The sequence below is a fragment of the Melospiza georgiana genome, chromosome 24, assembly GCF_028018845.1.
Source record: "Melospiza georgiana isolate bMelGeo1 chromosome 24, bMelGeo1.pri, whole genome shotgun sequence".
In the NCBI taxonomy this organism is placed as follows: domain Eukaryota; kingdom Metazoa; phylum Chordata; class Aves; order Passeriformes; family Passerellidae; genus Melospiza; species Melospiza georgiana.
In genome coordinates, this window is record NC_080453.1 from 9,244,313 (window position 1) to 9,268,424 (window position 24,112).

A 24,112-nucleotide genomic window follows, 5' to 3' on the forward strand; every position below is an offset into this window, starting at 1 on the left:
CAAACCTCCCGATCCACCCCCAGCTCTCCCAATCCACCCCCAGCCCTCCCAATTCACCCCCAGCTCTCCCAGTTTACCCCCAGCCCTCCCAATTCACCCCCAGCCCTCCCAGTTTACCCCCAGCCCTCCCAATCCACCCCCAGCTCTCCCAATCCACCCCCAGCTCTCCCAGTTTACCCCCAGCTCTCCCAATCCACCCCCAGCCCTCCCAATCCACCCCCAGCCCTCCCAATTCACCCCCAGCCCTCCCAATTCACGCCCAGCTCTCCCAATTCACCCCCAGCCCTCCCAGTTTACCCCCAGCCCTCCCAATTCACCCCCAGCCCTCCCAATTTACCCCCAGCCCTCCCAATCCACCCCCAGCCCTCCCAATCCACCCCCAGCCCTCCCAATTCACCCCCAGCCCTGCCAATCCACCCCCCAAACCTCCTGATCCACCCCCAGCCCTCCCAATTCACCCCCAGCCCTCCCAATTCACGCCCAGCTCTCCCAATTCACGCCCAGCTCTCCCAATTCACCCCCAGCCCTCCCAGTTTACCCCCAGCCCTCCCGATCCACCCCCAGCCCTCCCAGTTTACCCCCAGCTCTCCCAATTCACCCCCAGCCCTCCCAGTTTACCCCCAGCCCTCCCAATCCACCCCCAGCTCTCCCAATTCACCCCCAGCCCTCCCAATCCACCCCCAGCCCTCCCAGTTTACCCCCAGCCCTCCCAATTCACCCCCAGCCCTCCCAATCCACCCCCAGCCCTCCCAATTCACCCCCAGCTCTCCCAATTCACCCCCAGCCCTCCCAATTCACCCCCAGCCCTCCCAGTTCACCCCCAGCCCTCCCAGTTTACCCCCAGCCCTCCCAATCCACCCCCAGCTCTCCCAATTCACCCCCAGCCCTCCCAATTCACCCCCAGCCCTCCCAGTTTACCCCCAGCTCTCCCAATCCACCCCCAGCCCTCCCAATCCACCCCCAGCCCTCCCAATTCACTCCCAGCCCTCCCAATTCACCCCCAGCCCTCCCAATTCACCCCCAGCTCTCCCAATCCACCCCCAGCCCTCCCAGTCGCTGCCCCAGCTGCTGCCTGGAGCAGGGCTCAGAGCAGGGAGCACACTCGGAGCCCCAGAGCTGCAGCAGCACAGCCAGAGGGAATCCCACGGGCAGCAGGGGAAGGCCCAGGATCTGGGACGTGGAGAGAGCAAGGCCAGGAGAGGGAAGGTGGATGAGGACAGCCAGGGCTGCTCCTGGGAAAGGCCCGAGATGCAAACCACGAGCTGAGTCACACAGGGGCTCTCTCAGCCCAAAGGAGCCGAGCTGGCACTCTGTGTGTGTGCCCTGGATGGTGCAGGAGCTGTGCCCTGCCTGCTGCCCCCAGCCCTGCCGGGCTGAGCCTGTTCCCAGCAGGGCACAGGGCACAGGGCACAGGCCCTTTGGCCCCGGGCTCCACGGCACTCCTGCGTTTATTTACTCAGCTTCGGCAAACTCTAAGATGAAAGTGAGACGGAGGAGCGTTTTATTAAGAAAGAGTCCATCATTATTTCTAAGAAAAAGAAAAACAAACATCTTTCTGTCCTTGGGACGGCGTGGAGGCGTCCTGGCCTGGATTCTGCTGGGAGTGTGGGGCCCCCGCACGCTCCTCCTGCAGCACACCCAGGCCTGCTGCCTCCACTCTCACTGCACACCAGGCAGCTCCTGCTGATTTTTCTTCTCTGGATCTGTCTTGGTCAAGATGGAGGAGACCTCATCTCACTGCTTTTCCTCGCTCTCCCTGCCTTCCCTGGCTCAATCTCTCTGTTCCTAAGGGAAGACCCTCGGCCGCCTCCCTTCTGCCAAAGCCCTGCTCTGGGCAGCAGGCCTGAAGCTCGGGAGGTCAAACCCACCCAGAGAGGGTCCAGACTCTGCCTGGAAAGGTTTCCAGGGGCTCTGAGTCACAGCCGAAGCTCCGGGTAGGAAAAGGAGAGGTGTCAAAACAGAGGAGCCGGGGAAGGGCGTGTCACAGATCCATCACCTCCTCTTCCACAGCTTTGTCCTGAGATTGCACATACTTCTCCTGCACTGCCAGGGTGCTGATAACGCAGTAATTAAGGAAAACGAGGGGCTGGGCTCAAACACTCCCTTCTGCAGGAGCTCTGAAGTTCCCAGCGAGGACCCAGCCCAGCCTCACATTAGCCCCAAGGCCATCGGGAAGAGGCAGCATCACCTGAGTTACTTCTGACTCTGCCTGATCCCAGGCCTGACAAGTCCAGGAGAATCAATTGCATGGTTGGAGGAGAAGGAAAGAACCCACCCATGGGAAGGTGAGAGAGAGGAAAGTTGTCAAAAGGCTCCTGACAAGTTCACAGTATGGATTGCCAACCTTTTGGGGGTTTGGTGGGCACAGGTGTCTGTCCCAGGCTGGGATGAGCACACCCCACTCCCCACGTGTGTGCCACCCTCCAGATGATGAACCTGGGCCTGCAGATTCAGCCTCTGTCCCCCAGGGAGAGGGAAATGGAGCCCGGCAGCAGAGAGGATACGAGGAGAAGTGGAAGTCGGCGCCCACAGCCGCCGACATGAGCGCCTCGAGGCTGCGCTGCTCCCGCTCCCCGAAGGAATATCCATTGGCCTTGTCCACAGCCTGCAGCACCTGCCTCATGCTCTGCTTGTCCTGCACCAGGGAGCTCCTGTGCCTGCTGCTTCCCCACAGGCAGCACCTCCCTCCCTCCATCCCTCCCTCCCCACGCTGGCCTGGGCCCCTTGGGGCCACCCTGACAGCCCGAGGGCTGGGGACACCAACAGGGACAAACAGGGACACCAACAGGGACACCAACAGGGACAAACAGGGACACTGCCACTGGCCCTCCGCCCTCTCATTCCCTTTCATCACCTTCCCCCAGCCCATTTGCCTGCTGACACTTCTGCCAACTGCCTGATCAAGGGCATTTCCAGCCCTCCCTCCCTCCCCCTTCTCATTATGCACTGCTCCCTAATTTAACAGGGCTTTAGGTGACCCTCAGGCCAGGCTGGAAATGCAGGCCAGAAGAGCTGAAGGAAGGGGGGGCCTGGATTGCCCACCCCAGGACACAAGGCCCAGGTAGCCCCAGGCTCATCAGCCTTTTTCTTTCCTTTGGCTGCCACAGATCATTTACAATCTGGCTGTGCTCTCCTGCTCTCCCCGAGTCTCTTCAGAGCTGAGGTTTCCAGCCCCGTGGCTCTGAGCACACAACAAGCAGCTGCAGCACATGCAGGGCTCCCTGCTGCTGGCTCACCTGGACGTTGAGGGGCACGAAGGACACCAGGCTGTAGTCCTCAATCACCTCCACCAGCTTCTCGTTGAGGCGGCGGAAATTCCTGAAGAAGGGATCGGAGGCCAAGTGGTCCACGAGGTAAGAGAGGTCCAGTACCTCAGTGTAATAATCCAGGTTGAAAGCTGCAGGGCAACAGGGAGCTCTGAGGGCAGCTGAGGAGCACAGTGGGATCTGCAGTTCCTCACCCAGCCCCGTTCTCGCACAGCTGATTCGCACCTGGCACCCCAATTCCACTCCCCTGCCCCTCAAATTCCACGTGCAAGGCCAGAAAGGAGCTCTGAGCCACCCTGCATGAGGAAGGGAGGCAGAAGAGCTGAGGTGTGAGCTCCCTTGCCCCCAGAGCAGGCTGTGGGCAGCAGATCCTCACCCAGCTTCCCGTAGTGCTCGATCAGGTCCATCTTGGAGAGCACGTTGACGTGGGGCAGCTCCACGTGCAGCATGGTGGACAGCGAGGTGCAGAGCACTGAGATGAACTTGCCGGGGTCTGTGCAGTAGTGGGAGTCCACCAGGTGCACGGCAGCCAGCTGGGCAATAAGGGACACGGTCAGAGGTGCTCCTCCCCTGTGAGCAGCCCACCCTGCCCGTGGCACGGCCTGGAAGGGGCACAGGAGAACCTGCCCAGGCCTGGCTGCACCTCCTGGGGAATGAGCTCCCACCTCCCGCCCACTAAACAGCACCAGAGAATCCTGGTTTGGGTCAGAGGGGACCCAAAGCCCCCCCAGTGCCAGCAGCGGTACCTGCAGCTCACCACCTTCTGCTGGGAGAGTCCCCTGTGGTTGGCACTAATAATTAATAATTGCACTAACGAGCACGTTGATTCCCTGGGTTTTGTGTGGCTGTAACGATGTGGTCCCAGAGCTGGGGAAGTCACTCCAAGCCAGGGCTCTGGGGCTGAGTCACAGCAGCAGAGCCCAGCCAGTCTGGGGCTCCCAGGCAGAGCAGGACCAGCCCTGCACATGTCTCATTTTAGCAACTCCAACCCCGTGTCCACTCACTCCAATGAAAATAAGCTCTAATGTGCAGATTCCCAGTGACATTCCCAGGCAAATGAAGCTGCCCTTCTTGCTCAGAGCACGCGGGGTTTGCAGCTGGTGGTGCAGCCCTGCCGCAGAGCAAGCGCAGCGTCAGCAGCTCGGGGCTGCTCTCACCTGCAGCTCCCGTTGTGCAAGAGCCCAGAGCCCGGCCCGGGGCTGCTGCAGGGCCCTGCTGGGGCTGCAGCAGGGCCTGGCACGGCCCCTGCATTCCTCAGGGCAGTGCCAAGGCTCCCGGCACACACAGAACCCACCCTGGTGAAACCCCCCCGGGCTGGGGGAGGATCCTGCAGCACAGCAGGACACACTCCTGCCCAGCCCTGGGAGTGCTCAGGGACAGGCTGGGGTTCTCTGGAAGGTGTCCCTGCCCATGGAATGCACTGGAACGAGACGGGCTTTGAGCTCCTCTCCAACCCAGTGTGGAAGTGTGAGGAAGGAGTCTGTGCTCCTGTTCCCACTAAAAGCCCTGACAGGACATTCTTTTGCCAATCTCTCCCAGCATAAAACAGGGCAAAACTCCCCTCCTTCCCTGAAAAAGCCACTTCACCTAAAGCCCACAAACCTCCTGAAGGCAGCAGCCACGAGCCCCCCCAGCCCCAGGGGTGTGGAGCTGCCTGCGGCTCCCCCAGCCCATCCCTACCCTGAAATTCCACTTGGCCAGCTGGGCCAAGACGTTCTTGAGGGCCTGGTGGTGGGTGTAGAGCTCCACCTGCCCGGGGCAGTCGAAGAGCAGGTAGTGTCCCCGCAGCCCCCGCAGCCGCTCCCGCAGCCAGTCGGCGTTGGCCTCCAGGTACTCCATGCAGTAGAGCAGCCCCCCGTTGGGGCCCAGCCCCAGGCTGCCCATCACGTCGGGCAGGGTGACCAGCTCGCCGATGTCCAGGGCGCAGGGCCCGGGCAGGGCCTCGTTGGCAGGGTCCAGGTTCACCACGGCCACGGGGCGGCCCAGGCGCGCCAGGAACTCCCGCATGGCCTGGCAGTAGGTGCTCTTCCCCGAGCCCGGGGGGCCGATCACCACCTGGCCAAAGGCCAGCGAGCTGGGCCGGCTGTCCTCAGCCATGCTGGGTCATCCTCCCGCTGCTGCCGGGCTGCGGGGACACGGGGACAGGCTCTGGTACAGGGGACACGGGGACAGTGCCCCAGCGAGGGTCTGACCTGTGTTTAGAGGGACAGGGTGTGATAGAGGGGACAACATCCCATTGAAGGCTTGATCTGTGTTTATAGGGCCCATTTATCCCCACCACCCCATTTGTTCCCGAGTTTCCCTCGCGCCCCCTCTTCTCCGTCACGACCCTCCTTCCCCGCTCCCATCTCCCGTCCTTGCCCAGACCGCTTCATCCCCGGTTATCCCCCCGCTATCCCGGTTATCTCCCCCATCCCTGTTATCCCTCCCATCCCCGTTATCCCTCCCCAGTCCCGCTTTCCCCCCCGTTATCCCGGTATTTCTCCCCGGTCCCGCAGGCCGCTCACCGCCGCCGGTGCCCCCGCGGTGGGTCCGGGTGCCCGCGGGCCCCGAGCGCCGCGTTCCGGGAGCGGAGCGGCCGCCGCTCCCACAGCGCCCCCTGGCGGCCGGGGGGACGCGCAGCCCCGCCCGGGACTCGGTCACGGCGAGGGTCGAGGGTTCGAGTCCCGGGCCCGGCTCTTGTCCCTCCAGCACCGCCCCAGCCCCGCTTTTTAACAAATCACAGAATAAATTGGGTTGGAAAAGGCCTCTGAGACCATCGAGGTCTAGGTCTGACCAGCGCCAGCACGATGGCACTGAGTGCCACTCCCAGTTTCTCTGGGTACAGTGACTCCACCACGTGCCTGGGCAGCCCCTTCCCAACGTCTAATCCCCCTTTCTGTGAATAAATTCTTCCTAATGCCCACCCTCAGCCTTCTCCCAGGTGGCTACACCCTCCTGGCAGGTATAAGCAGGAATTCCTCCCTGCATTTTCCCCCTTCACCCCTTCAGGAATTCACACAGGGCCTGGCCTGCCAGCACTGGGTCAGTGGCACAGAGCTGTCCCCTGTGCCAGTGCCTGGGGAACAGGGCAGAGCAGCCTGGAAAGCACCCGCTACCAGAGCCACGGGGAAGGCAGAGAATCCCCCTGCAGGCTGGCAGGACCAGGCTTTCATCCCTGCCAGAGCGGGACAGCCACACCCCAGGAACGCTCGGGCAGGGAAGGAGTTACCCTGCCCTGCCTGTACTTGTCCTTCCCTGCCTCCCAGGCTGAGTTCTGCTTCCTCAGCCTCACCAACGCACACATTCGGTTGATCCCAGCACGAATGTAAGTGTTAATCACCTTAAATCCTTCTCCATTCACACCAAACACCATTTCCTTTCATTTGACAGAAAAAACCCCACTGTGGTGATTTTAATTACAAATCTATATTTTTACTAAAAATAAATACAAAACCACCCTGCTTACACTCAGGCCAGGAGCCAGCCTGGCCTGGGGAGCAGGACAAAGGCTGTGACAGTCCCTGCTCAGCGTGGCTGGGCCCTGAGGCTGCCCAGGGCGGGCTGGGACGCTCGCACAAAGGCCATGTCCTGTCTGTACTTCATGGCTGTGAGGGGCTGGCGCCTCAGCAGCTGGTCACCCATGTCCTGGGGCTCAGGCTCATCGTAGATGGTGGAGATGACAACAGAGCTGTCACCACGGGGCTTCTTCCTCCTCACAAAGGTTGGCAGCTTCTCCCCGTGGTACCTGCAGGGAAGCAGGAAGGTTTGGTTGGGAGCTGCAGAGGGCATCAGGCATCCCCTGAGCTTCCCAGCTCCTTTCCTGGAATGGTTTGGGCTGGAAGGGACCTTAAACCCACCCTGTGCACCCTGTGCCATGGGCAGGGACAGCTCCCAGAGGCTCCAGCCCTGCTCCCTCAAGGAGCCCCAGCTTTCAGGAGGGCAGCCTGTTTGGCTATGGAGGCTGTGGAACTGCCCAGCTGTGCAGGGGTCACCCCTGGGACAGCCCTTTGCAGCCCCTCAGTGCTGTGAGCCTGGGCACAGGGGGAACAGGGGCTGGGAGGGCACTTGGGAACTCACCCCAGCCCCCTCTTGCACCGGGGGTTCTGACCCTCGTTGTCCAGAGCTTCAGCCATGCCAGAGTTGCTGCTGCCCAGGCCCAGCCCCTCTGTCCAGCCCTGCTGCTCCAGGACCTTCCTGCCAAACCCCTGAGAGAGAGGAGAAAACCATCACAGACTTGCTGGACAAATCCCACCCTCATCTTCCCACAGCCAAGACCTCTCCTCCTCCTCCTCCTCCTCCTGAGAGGAAGGCAGAGCTCTCCCACCTTGGTGTGCCTCTCGAAGGTGCCGATGTGCTGCCCTGACACAGAGCCATCCTCCAGCCCGGCCCGGAGCCGCTGCTCCAGCCACATCTGCACCGAGTCCCGGGCGTCCTTGTCCCCTCCATCTGTGGACAAAGCAGCCACAGTCAGCACAGGCCAGCCCAGCCAGCCTGGGCACCACCAGCGTGCTCCCCAGAGCACCAGCACAGGAGGCAGAACCTGTTCTTTTTGGCAAGCCTTGCTGCCAGACCAGAAAAACACAGTTTCAGGTTCACTGACAGCCTGGGTGCTTTCAAAGAATGACAAAGAGCTCCTGAATTGTGCATGGTCAGAAGTTGCCTGGCTCACCTGGGGAGGGTGGCTCAGCTCTCATACCTTTGTCATAGTAGATGCTCATGTCCACGTCCCAGTCGTCGGCTGTCTGCTCGTCAAAGTCTGCCAAGAGAAGGGAAGCAGCACTTTGGGTGAGCTCTGGCACAGGGCAGCCCTTTCCCTGTTCCCTGGAGCAGAGCCTGACCCTCCCAGCTGTCCCCTCCTGGCAGGAGGACCACAGGGTCCCCCCTGAGCCTCCTCTGCTCCAGGCTGAGCCCCTGCCCAGCTCAGCCCCTGCCTGGGCACTCCCCAGCCCCTCCATGTCTCTGGACACAGCTCTGCACTCAGGGTGGCGCCTCAGCAGTGCCAGCACAGAGGAAATGGCCTTAGAGGCCCCCCAAACCCCACTGCCCACCCGAGAGGCCGCCAGCAACACCACGGGGGTCTCTGGTGAGCAGCTTTGTGCCCAAGGGAGGGCTCAGCAGCCAGGGCACGGTGCTGGGGGCTCCAGCTGGCCCGGACAGTTTGTTTAAGCCTGCTCAGTGAGGGCTCGGTGGCACAAACAGCAGGGTCACCTCCATCCTGCTCCTGCCAGAACTGGGCATCCGTGTAGAACACGAGGCCGGAGCCGCCCTTCTCCCACTTGAGCTCGATCTCCTCCTCGAAGAGGCGCTCGCGCAGCCGCTCCTGCTGCGTCACGTCCTCGTGCAGCGCCGCGTGCCGCTGCCACTCCTCGCACGTGTCATTGTCATTGTCCTGCGGGGGACAGCAGGGCGAGGGATGGGGCTGGGGACACAGCACAGCCCAGCACGGAGCTGAGACACTGCACAGCCCCCTGCCACTCCTCACACGTGTCATTGTCATTGTCCTGTGGGGGACAGCAGGGCGAGGGATGGGGCTGGGACACAGCACAGCCCCCTCCTCACACGTGTCATTGTCCTGCGGGGGACAGCAGGGCGTGGGATGGGGCTGGGGACATTGCACAGCCCCCTCCTCGCACATGTCACTGTCCTGTGGGGGACAGCAGGGCGAGGGATGGGGCCGGGACACAGCACAGCCCCCTCCTCACACGTGTCACTGTCCGGCAAGGACAATCTGGGATGGAGCTGGGGACAGCAGCTGAGCCCTCTCCTGCTCCCAGCCCCGTGCCACCGCCCTCCCCTGGAGCAGCTGTGCTCAGGCCCCGACACGAGGGATGAGCTCATCCCTGACTCAGAGCCCTGCCAGCTCAGCAGGAGCAATCCCAGAGCAGCCCCAGCCCAGGGGCCCCAGCTGATGCCCATGTAAGGAGCAGGGCTGCCGGACCTCAGTCAGCACAGCAGGGAGCTCATTCCACTGCAGCTGATCCCTGCAGACTGCGTGGGCTCCAGGAAGCAGCTCCTGGCACAGACACAGAGCTGCCAGCCCAGTCCTGGGCACAGCCACTGCCCAGCCACAAGAATGGCTGCAGAGCCAGGAACAGCCCGGGAGAAACAGCTGCAGGAGTCTGTGCAGTCTGCAGGAGGAAAGGTTGAATAAAAAGCTGGGAAAAGGGGGGAACAAAGCATCCCTGTGCCCCACGTTGCCAGGAGAAAGGAATGGGGTGCAGCTGCAGCAGAGATTTGGCATCTGAGTTAATTCTGGAGCAGCAGAGAACGGGAATGGCTTGCCTGGGGATCTGTAATGACAGAGCCTTGGGAGAACAGGCCAGACAGGCGTCTGCCAGGGACAGGGCTGGGATGGCTCCTGCCTGCCCATTCTCCAGGAGCCTTTGTCACTGAAGCCATGTTCCCCAGAGTGACTAACCCCCAGTGCAGGAGCAGCCGAGGTCAGCCCTCTGTGCAGCTCTGCACGTCACCCCAGCACAGCAACGGGATGGAGCAGGGGACACAACCCAGCCTCTGCCACCCCATCTGCCACGCAGCAGGACAGGACCTGCTGGGCAGCACCAACCTCCCCTCTGCTCCTCCTCGGATCAGAGTCTTTGGGATCAACCCCCAGCACTCCCTGAGCAGTTCTGGGGGGCTCAGTGCCCCAAGGGGTGAACAATCCTGTTTCAAAGCTGGTTTTAACATGCCATTTATCCAACTAAGAGATGAAAAATGAGCTCAGAGATGGGATCTGCCCTCACAGCTCCAACAGCCCAGCCCACAGGATGGTGCTGGAATGTTCCACTTACGTCATCGGAGTTTGACTCCTCTTCCTCCTGCTGCTGCCCCTCCTCATCCTCCTGGGGCTGGGCAGGCTGAGTCAGCGCCACGGGCTCCTCTCCCTCGGTGATCTCATCCCCCGCAGCCGTGTAGACTCGCTCCTCCTCGGGCACGGTGTCGGTGCCCGGGTACTGGAAGGGCACGTTCCCATACCTGCGGGAGGAGCCCGTCCTGGGAAAATCCAGCTGCAGGCGGGCGATGACGCGGGGGGGCAGGCGGCAGGCGCGGATCAGCTCCAGGAACACGCCCAGGGGGGTGCCCACGTTCCCGCGGGGCATGAACGAGGGCGGGTTCAGCTCGGGCAGCCGCCGCAGCTCCGCCTCCGTCACCGCCGGGCCGGCGGCAGCGGCGGCCGGGCTGGGGGGAACCTCCGGGCCTGCGGGGACAACGAGGGGACAAGGGAGGCCGTGAGGCGCTCACGAGCAGGAGGGGGATAAGCAGAGCCCACAGGGGTTCTTCCTGCCTCGGAGCGGATTTAACGCGTTAAGGAAGCCCTAGGAGGAGCTTTAACCACCCGGTGCCCGAGGGTCCCGCCCGTACCTGTCCCGGCGCTCAGGCGGACCCTGCGGATGAGGCAGCGGCCGGGCAGCGCGGCGCCGTCGGGCCCGAGCCAGCGCTTGCCCGAGTACATGCGGACGAAGCGGCGGGCACGGCCGGGCCGCACGGACACCAGGCAGCAGCAGGTGCGCGGCGCCGAGGCCCCGCCGCCGCCGGCCGCTGGCGGGCGTTCGGGGCGGTGCCGGTAGTGGAAGCAGAGGAAGCCGCCGGCCTCCAGGAACTGGCTGAAGTAGGCGCGGAGCTGCGCGGAGCGGAGCGCGGCCGGGATGCCGCTCACCAGGCAGTACCGGGCCGCGCCGCCATCGCCGCCATCGCCGCCGGTACCGCTGGGCGCCGCCATCTTGGCCCGTCGGGGCTGGCGCGCTGTGATGACGTTGTGCGCGTCGATGACGTCGCGCGTGCAGTGATGACGTTGCGCTCAGCGTGTGAAGGGCGCCGCCTTGTGGCGAGAGAGCGCACGGCAGGCGGGGCGTCCTGGGGAGGTCCCAGGGGTGGGGACAGGGACACTGGGGGTCACAGGGACACTGGGGGTCACAGGGACACTGGGGGTCACAGAGAGACCCTGGGGGGGGTCACAGGGATTGAGGACCAAGATCCCCCATTGAGGAAGGGGTTTAACGGGCCCGGGGGGCCGCAAGGCTTGGCCAGACCCCCGGGGTCACAGGCTCTGAGGGTCACAGCCCCGGGGGTCTCAGGGGGTCTCCGGGCTGCCCTTCTCACCCCATACCAGGGCTCTCTGGCCTTGTCCCCCCCTGTTCAGTCCCCTGTCTGCATTGCCAGATAGAAAATCCCTTTTAATTCCATTCTATCTTTTCCATGCCTGCATTTTTTTTTCTGCCCACCCCAAATTCAACACTGTCTCTAAAAAGGCACCACCGTGGTCCAAAACAGCAAACATTTTATTAAAAAAAATAATTTATTGCATCTTATATACAAACCACGCAAATGTACACATAAAATACTGACACCTCACATGCTGGAGGCAGGAGGAGCGAGTTTTCCAGGTGTGCACCTGGCTCTGTCTCCAGGGAGGGAGGTTTGGGTCTCCCACTAAAACAGCTCTGCTCGGGTTTAACTTTTCACACAGACAGGAAAGCCCAGAGCCCCACAGGAGGTGCAGTAGGTTTAGGCGCTGCCAAGTGCTCTTAATCCTGTTGCATTTCATGGAATTACGGAGGAAAGAGAGAATCTCAGGAAAAGAGGGGTGAGTCTGTCCACTCGGTAGGATTTAACACTCTGGCTTTTTCCCTGAAGAAATGTCCTGAGCATTTCTAAGTGTCCAAGCACAGAAGCCAGACCTAGAGCTAATTTTATAATCATCCCTCAGTCAATGATCTCACTGAGGATCCCAGCGTGGCATCAAGCTGAGCACAACCCTCACTGCTTGGAGCTCACAGCAAGATGAGCAGAAACCGGGAGCAGGGCAGGAAACCCTTTGCTCACTGACACTGCCCGGGCTGGAGAGAAGCTCGGGGGGAGCAGGAGCTGCTGTGAGCCTGCTGAGCCTCAGCTGCCTCGGCAGGGATCCAGAGGCCTGGGCACCCGAGGGAGATGCTGCAGGGATCCCAGAGCCTGGGCGCACAGAGATGCTGCAGGTCGGGAGCCCCAGAGGCTCACAGAGATCCCGCAGGTCCGGAGCGCTCCTGTCCCGGCTCAGCGGGCCAGCGGCAGCCAGGGCGCCCGCGGCCAGCCCGACACCTCGAAGAGCATCTCGGCCAGCAGCTCGCCCATGGCCGCGTCGCCGATGATGGGTCGGAAGAAGAGCGCCGTGACCAGGGCGGCGGGGACGGAGCCCAGCGAGGCGGCGAGGCGCAGGGTGTGCGGGACGCGCTGGCGGTGCGCGGGGTGCGGCAGCTCCCGCAGCGCCCGCTGCGCCTCCCGCTGCAGGCTCTCGATGTACAGGGCAGCCCGCAGCCCCGGGATGTCTGCAGGAGACAGCACGGAGAGAGAAAGGTCAGGGACGGCCAACAGAGACGGGCTTCTCCCGTTCCCACCCCTCCCCGTTTCTCACACAGCGCTGGAGAGACACCGCTGTTCTAGGGATGCTGGGTGAGGGAGGGACAGCACCTAACACCGAAAGTCATGCTTTAAAAGTAAAGGTATCCAGGGTTTATTGTCTGCAGGGCGGGCAGAGGTTGTGACATCCTTCCTTCCTGCTTCCCAGTGCATTTGGGCACAGCCAGAGTTAGGGAAAAGGTGACCGGCCCTCCCTGCTCTCACACCTGCCCATCTCTGAGCATCTCCAGGCCACGAGGTCTGTGTTCACCTGGGAAGGTGGTGGGGTCCCCATTCCTGGATGTGACACTCAGTGCTCTGGGCTGATGGGGAGTGGCACAGGGTGCACTCCATGGTTTTGGAGATCTTTTCCCGCCTCAGTGGCTCTGGGACACCATGATTCTGTGCCCAGCTGCCAGCGGGGGCCAGCAGAGCCACGAGGGCCTGGCACTCACCTGGATTGAAGAGGATGGCTCCCCTCAGGTAGGTGAACTCGCTGGGGCTCAGGTCCAGCCTCCAGAAGCTGTTGAGGCAGCCCTGCAGCCTCTGCACGGCCGCCAGCGTGGGCTGCGCCCCCTCGGGCTCCTGCCCCTTGCTCTGCCCGCTGAGCAGGATCTTCTTGAGCATGCTGGGCGCCGGCGCCTCCGTCACCTCGAAGGTCACCATCTCCTGCACCAGCCCCAGCAGGAAGAGCGGCACCCAGCAGCCGTCCAGCAGCAGCAGCTGGTCCTCGCGCGGCAGCAGGCGGAAGGCGGCCACGTTCTTGACGAAGCTGATGGTCTTGAGCAGCACGTGCGAGGCGGCGCGGCAGGTGAGCTGCGGCGTGCGCAGGCACACGGCGCGGCGCTGCCGGCACGGGCACTGCTGCCGCGGCCGCAGCTCCTGGCTCAGCAGCGTGTACAGGATGGCGGGCTGCCGCTCGCTGCCGTGGCACCGGCACCGCTCGCAGCCTGCGTCCTCGCCGGAGCTCATGGCTCTGCCAGCTCCTCCAGGAGAGACGCAAAATCCCTTCCGGAATGGGTCCCGGGCTAGATTGTCCCTGTCCTGCCGGCCCCTGGCTGAACCAGCCAGCTCTTATAAGGCCGGGACACAGTGAACACCCCTCGGCAGCCTTGACCGGCCTGATTAAGCAGCCCTCATTAAACCAGCCGACCAACCCCGTGGCTGCTGGGCGGATTGGACGGGCCAGGCGCGGTCAACGGCCGTTTTTCTCAATGAATCGGCGGGGAGGGGTTGTGTGGCCTTATCAGGATTACCCAAACAGGATAAACAGAGTCATTAGCCCAGGCTGTACCATGGCACCAAGGCCCCATCGGGCAGCTGTCGCTGCCAGGGTTCACAGACAAACACGGGGCGCTCGTCTGAGCCCGGCGTTCAACGGCCCCGGCGCCCGGCCTTGGCAGCAGCAACCTGGAAGTTGTGTTATCAGCAGCTGTTTGCCTGGCCTTGCTCGGGAGCCGCTTGTTGTGGTGCAGGAAGAGGAACCCGGTGAACTGCCAGGCTGTGATGGGCCCAGGGGTCGGGTCTGTCAGACGGCTGGAAAGGGAAAACGCTGCCATGTGCAGAATGAGAGAAAAGTAAAGAAAAAAGGCCAAAATTCTCATATTTTCCTAGTGGAAACACAGCCCAGGGATTGTGTCTCTCAGAGGGCTGGGAAAGGGAAAATGCTCCCATGTGCAGAATAAGAGAAAAGTAAGGAAAAAAAGCCAAAATTCTCGTATTGTCCTAGTGGAAACATGGCCCTGGGGTCATGTTTCTGAGAGGGAACGCAGCTGGGAAAGGGAAAATGCCCCCATTTGCAGAATGAGAGAAAAGTAAGGAAAAAAGGCCAAAATTCTCGTAGTTTCCCACGGGAAAGGGTCCTAGAGGTGCTGGTGGACAGCAGCTGACCATGAGACAAAGTAGGCAATGGCTGTTGGGGGGGACCCGCACTCAGGCCTGGGCCCAGTTTGGGCCCCTCACTGCATTGAGCAGTCCAGGGAAGGGCTCGGAGCTGGGAAGGGGTGGGGCCCAGGAGCGGCTGAGGGAGCAGGGGGGCTCAGCAAAGGAGGCTCAGGGGCCCCTCCGGCCCCGGCTCCCCGGCAGGACGGGCCAGGCCCGGCCCGGGCCCTCTCCGCGCCCCGGGCACCGCGGCCCGCCCGGCCCGTCGCCATGACAACCCCGCCGCGCCGCGCGGCCCGCCCTTCCCTGCGAGATTGACAGCCCTCGTGACCAATCGGCGAAGAGGGCGGCGCGGGAGCGCGCTGGGATTGGCGGGCGGGGAGGGCCTCGCGCTTCCGCGGGCGCCGGTTCCGGTTCCGGTGGCGGCCCGGTGCGGGAGCGGCGGCGCGATGGGGCTGAGCGCGGAGGAGGCGGCGGAGCAGGAGGACCGCTTCGACGGGATGCTGCTCGCCATGGCCCAGCAGCACCAGGGCGGCGTGCGCGAGGTAGCGCCGCCGGCAGCGGGCGCGGGAAGGGCGGGGCGGGAGCGAGCAGGGAGCGGCCCGGCCTCCTCGGGCCCCGCCCCGGCACGTGGAGCAGGGCCCGCACGTGCGCCGCTCCCGGAACGGCGATAACGGCCGGGCCCGCTCGTTAATGAGTGCGGTGTTAATGCGGTGCCCCCAGCGCGGCCTCGCAGCCCGGCCCCGGTGCCCCGGGAGGGCCCCGGGTGCGCGGCAGTGCCGGTGATGGGGCACAGCACCACGGGGCAGCATCGAGCTGTCCCGGTCAGCCTGCCAGCACAGCCCCGCGAGGCCTGGCCGTGATCGCGGGATCCCCCCGTGCTCGGGATCTGCTCACCCGCCCCGGTCCCAAGGCTGCGGGCTCCGCGATCCCGGCACTGACCGGCAGCAGGGCTGGAGGGTGTGGGAGCATCGCACCCACATCCCACTCAGAAATAATTCACAAAAAATGCTCCTGTAACAGCCCCTCATGTGGCAAAACCTCGGAGTGAAACCCCCACGGGACAGGATTCCTGGGAAATAAAGATCAGCCAAGCTCAAGGAGAATGTGGGATTCCAGAGGGGGTTTGGAGGTGCTGGTTCATGCATCCGTGCATTTTTACCCTGGCAGCTGTAGAAGCAAGGAGTTTGCATGCTTTTAGGTGTGCAAAGAAGCAAAACATGCTATGGGTGTATATATATATATGGGATATGTATGCACGCATAAATCCGTTCCTGCCTGGGATAACAGCCTGAGGTGTGGGAGCAGGAGCTGGGAATAAGCTGCTGCCTTCAAGCAAAGCACCCCAAGCCCTCTGCAGGAATCCAGGCTGGATGTGCCCAGCTGAGTGTTCTGGAGGCAGAGCTCACGGGGCTGGCTCCAGGGCCCTGCTGGCACAGCCACAGATAGGGAGGACAAAGGATCAAGGCTGCTCCAGGGACACGAGGTGCCTCTCAGTGACCTGGCCTCACTGCTCCCTCTCTCCCCACCCTGTTCCCCAGCTCGTGAACACCTTCTTCAGCTTCCTGAGGAGGAAGACAGATTTCTTCACCGGGGGAGAGGACGGAGTAGCAGAGAAGGTAAACAATAAACCTGCAGGCCTTTAGCTCCTGTCCCTTCCATCCCACCTGTGTGTGTGCCATGCCAGGGCTCCCCTGCCTGAACAGCTCCCAGTATCTGGGTGCACGTGGGCACCAGCAGCTCCCGAGGGAAGGAAGGAGACCCCGAGTTGCCCCTGTCAGGTGAGGTGCACCAAATTAATTCCCTGCTGGCTGGTGCCTCAGTGCAGGTTCCTTGCCAGGCTCTGGCCAAAGGCTAGTTTGGAAAGCAAACCTGCCAGACACACTGACTTAGCAGTGACCCGGCAGGTGATAACCCCCCCGTTACCTTGTTTGCTCAGCCAGGAAAAACACAAAGTCCAGGGCTCTGCACATGCAGCTGCCCCTTGGCCGGGCTGGGCAGCCTGGACAGAGCATCCCCTCTCCTGCAGGGAGCCCTTGCTGGAGCTGGAGGGCTTTCAGGTCCTTTCAGCCCAAAACATCTGTGATTCTCTGAAAGAAAGAAAGAAAGGTGAACCCCACTGTCATTTTTTATGGAATAGAGAGCAGATGTCCCCTGTTCCTGGGGGCTGTGTGATCCCACCTGAGCTCAGAGGTGCCTGGCTGCTGTCCTTGGCAGTGCTGGCATCTGTCACAATGCTTTATTGTGCTCTGCCACCACAGGAACACCACAAACAGGGAAGGAGCTGCTTCCCCAGCCCTGCTGAGCCCTTGGCATGCAGGAGACAGGAGAGGGTGGGAAGGCCACTGCATGTTTTGGGGGCTGTTTCAGCAGGCTCGGGGTGTGAGCAGTGACAGGGACAAGCTCAGGCACTGCAGGTGGTTTCCTCACCCAGGTGGGACATCCTGGGGGATGCACAGCTTGCATTCTGTACTCCAGGAGACACTGGGGCTGAGCTGTATAAACAGTCCTTGCTCTTAAAGCCAAGCAGAAACACTCAGTGCTTGCTTACAAACTGCACTTTGCTTGGAAAAGGCTCTGGATTTTCCCCCAACCCTGAAACTCCTGGGATATATATATATATAAATAAATAAAAGTTGCCCCTGTGAGTCCTGTCTGAGGATCTGTCCCTGTTATTTATTTTCTGGGGCAGACCTCAGCTCACCTACGTGCTGCTGTGTAAACAATCCTTGCTCCTAAAGCCAGGCAGAAACACTCAGTGCTTGCTTACAAACTGCAGTTTGCTTGGAAAAGGCTCTGGATTTCTCCCCAACCCTGAAACACCTAGGATAGATATATATAAATAAATAAAAGTTCCCCCTGTGATTATTCCCATCTGAGGATGTGTCCCTGTTGTTTCTGGGGCAGACCCCAGCTCACCTACGTGCTGCTGTGCACAGCAGCCCTGGCCTTATCGAGCCTGGGGCAGTGCTCTGGCTCCCTGCCTGTGTACTCAGCTTTCCCTTGGCAGCCAGACCTTGGGATTGACTCCCAGAGTCACAACAACCTCCAGAGACCTGGGAGCAGGGCTGAAACAAAGGGTGTGTGGAGGAACTCACCCCTCAGTGTAAAAGCAAGGGCTTCAAGCATTTCTCCTCCAAATCATGGCTCTCCAAATCAGGCTCCATCTGGAGAAAAGCCCACAGAAAGGTCAGAAGTAGGTAAAGAAGCTGGATCTGGTGTGTCCAGCTGTCCTGGAGGTGTGGAGTAGCTTCGGGTGGCTGGGTTGGGCATCAACTCATCCTGCTGGAATTGCACAAAGGACAAAATTAGCGGAGGATTTTAATTTCACTATTATCTCCTGGAAACATACTCCCTGCATAACTAGGAAGAACTACATTTAAATGTTTCAAATTTTCCCCTTTTTCTCCCTTTTCACTTCCTCCTCTGCTTTTTAAATTGAAAAATCTCTATAGATTATGAGTCCAAAAAATTAAACAAAGATGAAAGGAAGATTCCCAACATCCGTGTGACTCAGCAGATTTTCCTGTGCTCCTCAGGAGACCAAGTGGGCTTGGTTTAGGTTTGAGTTGGGTGGTGTTTAACCCCCTGTGCCCTGTCCCCAGCTGATCACAGAGGCCTTCAGCCACCACAACAAGCTGGTGCTGGTGTCCAGGTGGATCTTCATACCTGCAGGGACACACCAGATCCACACAGCCTGTGCTCCTCAGGAGTGGGCTTGGTTTAGGTGTAGCATGGGTGGTCTTTGACCCTGTGTGGTGGTTCAGGTGTGAGGTGGATGGTGTTTAACCCCCTGTGCCCTGTCCCCAGCTGATCACAGAGGCCTTCAGCCACCACAACAAGCTGGCTCAGAAGGAGCGGCGGGAGAAGAAGGCGCGGCAGGAGGCCGAGCGGCGCGAGAAGGCCGAGCGTGCGGCGCGCCTGGCCAGGGACAGGGACAGGGACAGGGGCAGGGACAGGGAGCAGCCCGGCGAGCCGCGCATCAAGGAGCTCACCGACGAGGAGGCAGAGAGGCTGCAGCTGGAGATCAACCAGGTGAGGGCCCAGCAGGTAGTGCAGGTGCAGCTCTGTGCTCCCCGCGGCTGCGAGGGCTAGAGCGGCTCAGGCTTGTTCTTCCCTCGGCAGTACCTCTGTCCTAACCTCCCCCTAACCTTTCTAAGGGCTGAAAATGCCCTGTTTTCAAAGTGGAGCTGGAGCTGAAAGGCTGAGGCCATCTAGTGCCAGCTCAGGAGGTGACACAAAGTGCCAGCTCTCGGCTGAGCGTGTTCCTGCTCTTCTCTTTCCAAACAGAAGAAAGAGGCACAAGGGCAGGGTAACAGTGTGCCAGTGAAACCCTCGGAGGAGGAAGGTGAATCTTCAGATTCCAACAAACAGGTAAAACTCGTCTGGAAATACTTCAGATGCATAAAATGGTTTGGGTTGGAAGGGACCTTAAAGCTCATCCTGTTCCACCCTTTGCTGTGACACCTTCCACTGCACCAGGCTGCTCCAAGCCCTGTCCAAAATACACATTTGAAAATACAAATTAGAACATTTGGCTTTAAAAATGCACAGTTAATTCCTAAATGTGCCAGTACAGAGGGCTTTTGGTTTTTTTTTTTTGTAGTCATGTTTTACCAGAAGCAGCTGTTAATTATGGAGCTAAATTTAAGGGGATATAAAATACAAACAACTGACCTGCAATCCTTAAACAACTGAAGAGGTCTTGTTACAATGGAAACTGGAAGAGCTTTATTCTTTATCTTGGATTGCTCAGGGAACAGATGATGAAGAGGAAGATGAGAAGGATAAAGGAAAACTTAAGCCCAACTCTGGCAATGGAGCTGACCTTCCAAATTACAGATGGACACAGACTCTCTCAGAATTGGATGTAAGTAGTGCTTTATGGCCAGGATCTGAGAAATCTGAGACAGGGAATAAGAGCAGGTGCTGGTAGGAGGTGAAGCCATTTCCCTGTGTCCCAGTTGCCTCTGGAAGTTTGTTGGAAACAGCAATGTTTCAATAGCTGGCAAAGAGCTTGGTAACTCAGTAGAATTCCCAGGATCTCTGGTTTTTCAACTTTTGGTCTTGTTTTAACCAGGCATCAAAATCTGCTTCCCTTTTTATGGTCTCTTCCTTTCACTTTCTGCTCACTCAGTACCTCAAGGAAAAGAGTCCCTGCTCTGCCTGGCTCTGGTGAAACCAAGGCAGGAAGGCTTGGAGCAGCAGCATGGCAGGGTGAGGAGGACTTTCCCTGCCCAGCTGCTCAGATCTGCTCCTTTTTGCTGCAGCTGGCTGTGCCCTTCAAGGTGAGCTTCAGGCTGAAGGGCAAGGACGTGGTGGTGGATATCCAGAGACGCCGCCTCAAGGTGGGCCTCAAGGGCCACCCTCCTGTCATCGATGGGGAGCTCTTCAACGAGGTCAAGGTGGAGGAGAGCTCCTGGCTCATCGAGGATGGCAAAACAGTCACCGTGCACCTGGAGAAGGTACAGCAGGAGGGGCTGGGCAGGGCCAGGCCTGGCCCTCAGCCTCTTCTGGGCCTCAGCTGGAACAGGCCCACCCTGGTGTCCTGGGCACACTGGCAGTGGGGTATTTAGGTTCCTCCATCTGCAGCCTGATTTCATGCTATTCCAGGATACCCAGTGTAATTCTCAGCAGTTCAGGAAAAGCTGGAAGGAAATCAGTCATTTTAATGTTGTCCTTTAGTGTGTTTTGACATCTGTTAGTGACATGAAAATCCAGGGGCAGACCTCCTTGTGTCCCCTCTGGGCCTCTCCAGGTGGTTTGTTGTAATCCCATTTATGTCGTGCCAAATGGGACATCTGACATTCTCTCAGATCTCCCAGCTGTGAAAATTGAGGCTGCCTAAAGTGGTTTGAAACAAAAATACCCTTTATCTACGTTCAGATTTTACTGATATTTAGAAAACTGTCAAAGTTTGATCCTGAATTTTTTTTTCCTGTGACTGAGAGTTAAAAACCCTAGAACAAGTCCAAGAAAGATAAACTGGTTCTTCGTCCTCTAGATCAACAAAATGGAATGGTGGAACAAACTGGTCTCCACAGACCCAGAAATCAACACCAAGAAAATCAATCCAGAGAACTCAAAGGTAAGAATTGTTTGTTTTAAGGGACAGCCTGCTCAGGAGTTACCTCAGCTGAGCCCAGAGTTGTTCCAATGTGGATCTTGCTTTCAGTTGTCAGACCTGGACAGTGAAACTCGCAGCATGGTGGAGAAGATGATGTATGACCAGCGACAGAAGTCCATGGGCCTGCCCACCTCTGATGAGCAGAAGAAGCAGGATATTTTGAAAAAGTGGGTGCAGCTCATTCCTTTGCTTGGCTTTACCTTCCTCTCTGGCACAAATAAGGGAGCAGCAGCTTGGCCTTCAGTCCCAGCCATGCTCCCCTCTGCACATCTCTGTATTGTTGGCCAACCACCAACAATAGTGTCTGTAAAAGCCTGTGGGGGTAGAAAGCCCAGTGGTGAAATCTGGGAATAGCCTAGCTCTGGAATTGCCCTAATCTGCTGATTTCAAGTCCAGAAGGCACGTTTGGAGCTGGAGGTGCCATCTCTGCTGAACTTTACCATGGTCTTGATTGGTGTCTAATCTCCCTCGGTAGCCAGCTAATCACCCCTCCCTCTTCCCTCCAGACAGTTGTCCCCAAGCCACTTTTATGGCTTTATTGCCTTGTTTGGCATAAGTGCACTGTGGCAGAGAAATGATTCCTGGAGCTCCCAAGGCCATCTGGGAAGGTGTGGAGGCAATTCTGGGTCACACAGCTTTTCAGCAAGTGCAGCCCCACACCTTATCTCTGGGTGAAGGATTGCTGTGGCTGACCTGACTCCTTGTCTCCCTTGGCTTCTCCCGTGGCAGAAGCTTCTCTGTGAGCAGAGCAGGGACCAGGCTGCCCTGGTGTCAGTGGGATGGGAAGCACCCTCTGCTCTGGGACATCACATGCAGGACACCTCGCTGGCAGGGCCTCTTGTTTGGTGCTCTGGAAGCTGGCAGAGGATGGAGAGGAAGTTTAGACTTTGTCCAGGGCAAAGGTGGCTCAGTGACACCCATGTGGGTGCTGGTGTTTGCCAGGAGAGCTGTCCTGGCTGCCAAACAAGGACAGGATCCTCACAGCACAGATGGCCTGGAAGTGGAAACGCTGTGGGGGCGTTCCAGGGAAACCCTGAGATGGGAACACAGAGGAGACCAAGCTGCCCTGCCTTGCAGGGTGTGTGAGGCCTCCACAGGGCTGTGATGTGCTGTGTCCCTTGGGGAGCAGAGCAGAGCAGCCTCTGTGTGCACTGGGCACTCCTGGGCACTGCCCTCACAACTTCCTGATGTGCCAACCCGAGTCCAAATAGCCCCTGGAAGGTGTCCCTGTCCATGGCAGGGGGTTGGAAAAAGATTATCTTTAAAGTCTCTTCCAACCCACACCATTCTGTGATTATTCCCTCTGCTGGGACTGCAGTACATTTGAAATCAGATTTCACCTGGTGTGAAACCAGATCCCTCTGGTCGTGTCCTCCCTGAGATTTTACTGTCAGAGCACTGGGGATATTGCCCATATTCCAGTAAAGCTGGCAGCCCTAATCTGCCTTCACCATCTCCCCTGTGCCCCACAATCTGTGGTGGCTGCTACGTGTGCAGCCCCAAGGCAGCACTGAGGGTGAGTGTTTGATAATTAACAGGTCCCGTGTGCCTGGGCTTGCTGACCTGGCAGCCTGGCAGGAATGCTGCTCCCACTGACCCGAGGAAAAGGTGTTTGTAGGGAAAGTCCAGGGAATGTGTCCCAGGGAGCTCAGCAGAGCCCTCCCTGCTGTGGAGGGTGTGGGGCTGCAGCAGAGCTCCAGAGTGCAGGAAGAAGGAACCCTCCTCTCCCCAAGCCGAGCTGCTTGGCTCTGCTGACTCACTCAAACTCCTGTCTTTGTTTTCCTTGCAGGTTCATGGAACAGCATCCAGAAATGGACTTTTCAAAGGCTAAATTCAACTGAGCTGTCCCCCTTCCCCCCCTCTTTCAGTCAGCCCCTTGAATGGGGCAGGAAATGTATGGTTGGATATTCCTCACCTTGGGCAAGTTAAACTTCAGCATCCCCCACCCGAGCTTGCTGCGGAGGGCCTGCCCAGCCACCCTCGGTGTCCTGGGAGCAGAGGCCCCAGAGCAGCTCCAGACAGAGCCACCTGCCACAGCTCCCAAAGGCAGCGAGGAGGGGAGGAGGGCTTAGAGCCAAAAGGGTGTTGGGGCTGAGAGAGCCAGACCTGAGAGGTTTTGGGATAAACCCTTGAGGTATTGCTTCGCTTCCCTGGGCTGCTCTGAGCTGCTCATCCGCTCTTTGCCACCGGCACAGGAACTCCTGAGTTCTGCTCCCTCCTGCTCTCCTGTGAAAACAAGGGTCAGTTTATTTTGTAAAACAAATCTTTCCCTGCCTTCTTGGGAAGGGAGAACAGCAGTTGGAAAGCACAGCTATTGCAGTGGAGACAGACCCTGCTTCTCCTTGCTGCTGCTCCTGTTTGTGCCACAAGTGGGACAGCTGGAGCACCCCAGGCTCCCAGCACAGATGGAGGGTCGGGCTGCTGTCCTGGAGCAAGGAGAGGCTGGGGCTCTGTGGCTGTGCGTGGGGAGGACGTGGGGGGCGTTGGGGATGCTGTTGTTGCTGGGGGTGTCTCCTGCCTCTTCCCCAAGAGCCTTCCTCCCCTCTGGCTGTGCGAGCTCCCGCTGACGAGTGGCATCACTCTGCATGTTCTGTCTTTGTTGAAACTGCAGTGCAACATAAAGGAAAACAAGTGGAATATCCCAGGCAGAGTGTGTGGTTTCTCTGGCAGAGGGGATCAGGGATCCAGGCTGGAAGGGGGAAGGAAGGATGCCAGGGGTCCAAGCTGGGAGGGAGAAGGGAGAGTGCCAGGGGTCCAGGCTGGGAAGGAGAGGGGAGAGTGCCAGGGGTGCTGTGCCCGTGCTCTCTGCAGCTGCCTGGGAATCCCTCTGGTGCTCCCAGCTCTGCACTGACGGTCTCTCCCTCCCTCAGGAGGTGGCACTGGGAGCTGTGTTTTGCTCAGGAGCGCTGCTGAGCCCCATTCCCATCTAACCCCAGGGTGGCTGCTCCAGGCTCTGCTCTCCACAGGGCAGCACATGACCACACCAGGAACCCCCCCTTGCCCCACGTCTCCTTAATGCCCAGCTAACAAGGAGAGTGTCAGGAAATCCTGGGCTCTATCCCAAATCCCTGCTGCTGTGGCTTTTCCTTTGCCTCCCCCAAACTTTTCCACCTCCTGCCCAAGGGATGGGCACAAAGGGCTGAAAATCTGTTTGGGCAAAGTCCGGCCTGGCACAGCTCCTGGTGTGGTGGGGTTGTTTTCTGAGCAGCAGAGCACTGTTTGCATGAAGAGTTTTACAGACTCTTGGGGTTAAAAAGCAGCTCCCACCCAGCAGAGCAGTGACCTTGAGGGTGAGCAAGGCCCAGATAGGGGCAGCTGCCTCTGGGCTGGATCCTCCTGCCTGTGTTACAGATCACCTACACCCACCTGCCTTCCCCCTACACGCACCTGCCTGTCTGTACTTTGGCCTTGATAAAAGAGCAGCATCTCCTGTTTTCATAAAAAAAGCTGAACTCTGCTGGATTTGAAGGTTTTAGCCCCA

The 24,112-nt window shown here is 59.6% G+C and overlaps 4 protein-coding genes across 6 annotated transcripts; 1 reads left to right on the top strand and 3 right to left on the bottom strand.

Moving 5' to 3' along the window:
- Nucleotides 1-1,478: 1,478 nt before the first annotated feature.
- Nucleotides 1,479-5,833, bottom strand: GPN2 (GPN-loop GTPase 2). Of its 2 annotated transcripts, XM_058040180.1 has the most exons (6): nt 5,774-5,833; nt 4,947-5,458; nt 3,643-3,799; nt 3,237-3,397; nt 2,505-2,635; nt 1,479-2,054 (listed from the first exon to the last, which is right to left on the bottom strand). In XM_058040180.1, the coding sequence occupies exons 2-6, from the start codon at nt 5,361-5,363 to the stop codon at nt 1,982-1,984; spliced, it is 939 nt and encodes a 312-aa protein (XP_057896163.1). In that variant the 5' UTR covers nt 5,364-5,458; nt 5,774-5,833; the 3' UTR covers nt 1,479-1,981. The 2 variants fall into 2 exon arrangements, with proteins under 2 accessions (XP_057896163.1, XP_057896162.1); XM_058040179.1 differs by lacking the exon at nt 5,774-5,833 and having other exon boundaries at nt 4,947-5,552.
- Nucleotides 5,834-6,655: 822 nt separating this feature from the next.
- Nucleotides 6,656-10,968, bottom strand: GPATCH3 (G-patch domain containing 3). Its single transcript, XM_058040316.1, has 7 exons — nt 10,611-10,968; nt 10,040-10,446; nt 8,457-8,637; nt 7,945-8,004; nt 7,573-7,694; nt 7,326-7,453; nt 6,656-6,993 (listed from the first exon to the last, which is right to left on the bottom strand). The coding sequence occupies exons 1-7, from the start codon at nt 10,966-10,968 to the stop codon at nt 6,774-6,776; spliced, it is 1,476 nt and encodes a 491-aa protein (XP_057896299.1). The 3' UTR covers nt 6,656-6,773.
- A 1,313-nt stretch (nt 10,969-12,281) lies between these two features.
- NR0B2 (nuclear receptor subfamily 0 group B member 2) lies at nt 12,282-13,595 on the bottom strand. The gene is made up of 2 exons (XM_058040058.1): nt 13,079-13,595; nt 12,282-12,553 (listed from the first exon to the last, which is right to left on the bottom strand). The coding sequence occupies exons 1-2, from the start codon at nt 13,593-13,595 to the stop codon at nt 12,282-12,284; spliced, it is 789 nt and encodes a 262-aa protein (XP_057896041.1).
- A 1,303-nt stretch (nt 13,596-14,898) lies between these two features.
- NUDC (nuclear distribution C, dynein complex regulator) lies at nt 14,899-23,270 on the top strand. Of its 2 annotated transcripts, XM_058040193.1 has the most exons (9): nt 14,899-15,049; nt 16,046-16,123; nt 18,315-18,539; nt 18,795-18,878; nt 19,261-19,374; nt 19,775-19,969; nt 20,509-20,592; nt 20,680-20,798; nt 22,421-23,270. In XM_058040193.1, the coding sequence occupies exons 1-9, from the start codon at nt 14,954-14,956 to the stop codon at nt 22,470-22,472; spliced, it is 1,047 nt and encodes a 348-aa protein (XP_057896176.1). In that variant the 5' UTR covers nt 14,899-14,953; the 3' UTR covers nt 22,473-23,270. The 2 variants fall into 2 exon arrangements, with proteins under 2 accessions (XP_057896176.1, XP_057896175.1); XM_058040192.1 differs by lacking the exon at nt 14,899-15,049 and having other exon boundaries at nt 15,878-16,123.
- Nucleotides 23,271-24,112: the final 842 nt, after the last annotated feature.

Excerpts from the sequence above, each read along its gene's own strand:
- NUDC (XM_058040192.1), top strand. The coding sequence starts at position 15,878 with ATGTGCCCAGCTGAGTGTTCTGGAGGCAGAGCTCACGGGGCTGGCTCC. Across the intron at positions 18,879-19,260 it reads CTTCAGATTCCAACAAACAG|GGAACAGATGATGAAGAGGA; the intron begins GTAAAACTCGTC and ends TGGATTGCTCAG. Across the intron at positions 19,970-20,508 it reads TCACCGTGCACCTGGAGAAG|ATCAACAAAATGGAATGGTG; the intron begins GTACAGCAGGAG and ends TTCGTCCTCTAG.
- GPN2 (XM_058040180.1), bottom strand. The coding sequence starts at position 5,363 with ATGGCTGAGGACAGCCGGCCCAGCTCGCTGGCCTTTGGCCAGGTGGTG. Across the intron at positions 3,800-4,946 it reads TGGCCAAGTGGAATTTCAGG|CTGGCTGCCGTGCACCTGGT; the intron begins GTAGGGATGGGC and ends CTTATTGCCCAG. Across the intron at positions 3,398-3,642 it reads CGAGCACTACGGGAAGCTGG|CTTTCAACCTGGATTATTAC; the intron begins GTGAGGATCTGC and ends GTTGCCCTGCAG.
- NR0B2 (XM_058040058.1), bottom strand. The coding sequence starts at position 13,595 with ATGAGCTCCGGCGAGGACGCAGGCTGCGAGCGGTGCCGGTGCCACGGC. Across the intron at positions 12,554-13,078 it reads AGCCATCCTCTTCAATCCAG|ACATCCCGGGGCTGCGGGCT; the intron begins GTGAGTGCCAGG and ends TGTCTCCTGCAG.
- GPATCH3 (XM_058040316.1), bottom strand. The coding sequence starts at position 10,968 with ATGGCGGCGCCCAGCGGTACCGGCGGCGATGGCGGCGATGGCGGCGCG. Across the intron at positions 7,454-7,572 it reads CCTTCGAGAGGCACACCAAG|GGGTTTGGCAGGAAGGTCCT; the intron begins GTGGGAGAGCTC and ends CCTCTCTCTCAG. Across the intron at positions 6,994-7,325 it reads CGGTGCAAGAGGGGGCTGGG|GTACCACGGGGAGAAGCTGC; the intron begins GTGAGTTCCCAA and ends GCTTCCCTGCAG.